This window comes from Tupaia chinensis, unplaced genomic scaffold (assembly GCF_000334495.1).
Source record: "Tupaia chinensis unplaced genomic scaffold, TupChi_1.0 Scaffold149964_2, whole genome shotgun sequence".
In the NCBI taxonomy this organism is placed as follows: Eukaryota; Metazoa; Chordata; class Mammalia; order Scandentia; family Tupaiidae; genus Tupaia; species Tupaia belangeri.
The window spans coordinates 1,397,831-1,399,132 of NW_006209806.1; the positions used below are offsets into that span (position 1 = coordinate 1,397,831).

Consider the following 1,302-nt stretch of genomic DNA (forward strand, 5'->3'; position numbering starts at 1 on the left):
CCGGCTCTCCCTCTCTGGTCCCGGGCCTCTGGACGGGGTCCTAAGGTTTCCCGGGGTCTGGGTATTTGAGATGGCACCGCTGTCCCTGTCTGCCACCGGGGTCCCACACGCCCCTCTGAGCAGTCCCCAGGGGAGGGCTTGGGGGGTGCTGGACGCGGGCCCCGTTCCCCCACTGTGTGGGGACGTGTCCCAGCCGGGGAGGGCCGGTGGCTCACAGCCCTCTCCAGACGCAGGACCTGGGTCGGGGCGGAAGCCCAGGAGGGAGCCGAACAGGAGCTGGCGACCAGCGTAGGGCAAGGGCCTCTCCGGCTGCCCCGGGAAGTGAGGGCTCAAGAAAGATTTGTCCAGAAGGTCCAGCTTCCGCCTGCGCCAGCCCCCAGCACCTCCCACCTGTGGCAGTGGGGGAGCCACGTCCGGGGGCCCTCTGCACACAGCAGGGACAGCTCCAGGGCCCAGCCGGGGGCAGCTGGCCCGCGGGATGAGCCCCGTTACCCCCTGTGGAAAGGCCAGCCCCGGCCAGGCCTGGTGGAGACTCTCCGTGGACAGGGGCCATCTCCGGGCCGGGCACGGGGCGGCGAGGTGGGGCACGGGTGGCCAGCACACTGGGCCGGCCTTCTCCGTCTGCTCGGTGTCCGGTGGGCCCTGCGCCGGTCACACAGGGGTCTGGGCAGCCAAGGGACAGACGAGCCCGCGGCCTGAGTCCGGCTGTGAGGTGGCGTGAGTGACCCCAGGCACCTCGGACTGCAGGCACCAGGACGGTCTTGCCAGGGTACCGGCGGGCGGGGCTCCTGACGACGGTGGAGACGTGCACTGAGAGGCCGCCCGGGGACACCACCAGGGATGGCTGTCCTGTGCCAAGGTCCCCAAACCTGAGCTGAGCGAGGATCCGCTTCCGGGAGAGAGGGGGTGGCCTGTGCGCGTAGGCACCCCACTCCCAGATGGCGAGGGTGGCAGAGGCGGCACCCCTGCCCGTCCCCCTGCAGGTCCCGAGGCCGTCTGGAGTGTGCCTGGGCTGGGCTGGCCTCGGCGACACATGCAGGGGTGCGCTGTGCGCTGAACGGGAGCGCGGAGGGCCGGGCCGTCTCTCCCCAACTCGTGTGTCTTTTTGTCCGTTCATTTCCCTAAAAAAGCACACGCGTGCTTCTGTCTCTGTGCAAAGAGGAAAGGCCCAAAATAAATACATGATTGGACGCTCGGGAGGTCACCGTCTCACGGGTGCAGGTGGCTGATGGGCGCGGGCCGCGGAGGCTCGGCGGCCTGGAGCTGGCGGGCGGGGGGACGAGGTCGCCCGGGGAGGGCGGC

At 70.2% G+C, this 1,302-nt stretch overlaps 1 protein-coding gene across 1 annotated transcript in view; it reads right to left on the reverse strand.

The window, feature by feature from the left end:
- Positions 1 to 1,302, reverse strand: part of CACTIN (cactin, spliceosome C complex subunit) — a 20,311-nt gene that overhangs the window by 17,697 nt on the left and 1,312 nt on the right. The window contains 2 exon segments of the mRNA XM_027769598.1: positions 216 to 642; positions 752 to 889. Coding sequence (XP_027625399.1) covers positions 216 to 642; positions 752 to 889 — 565 coding nt within the window.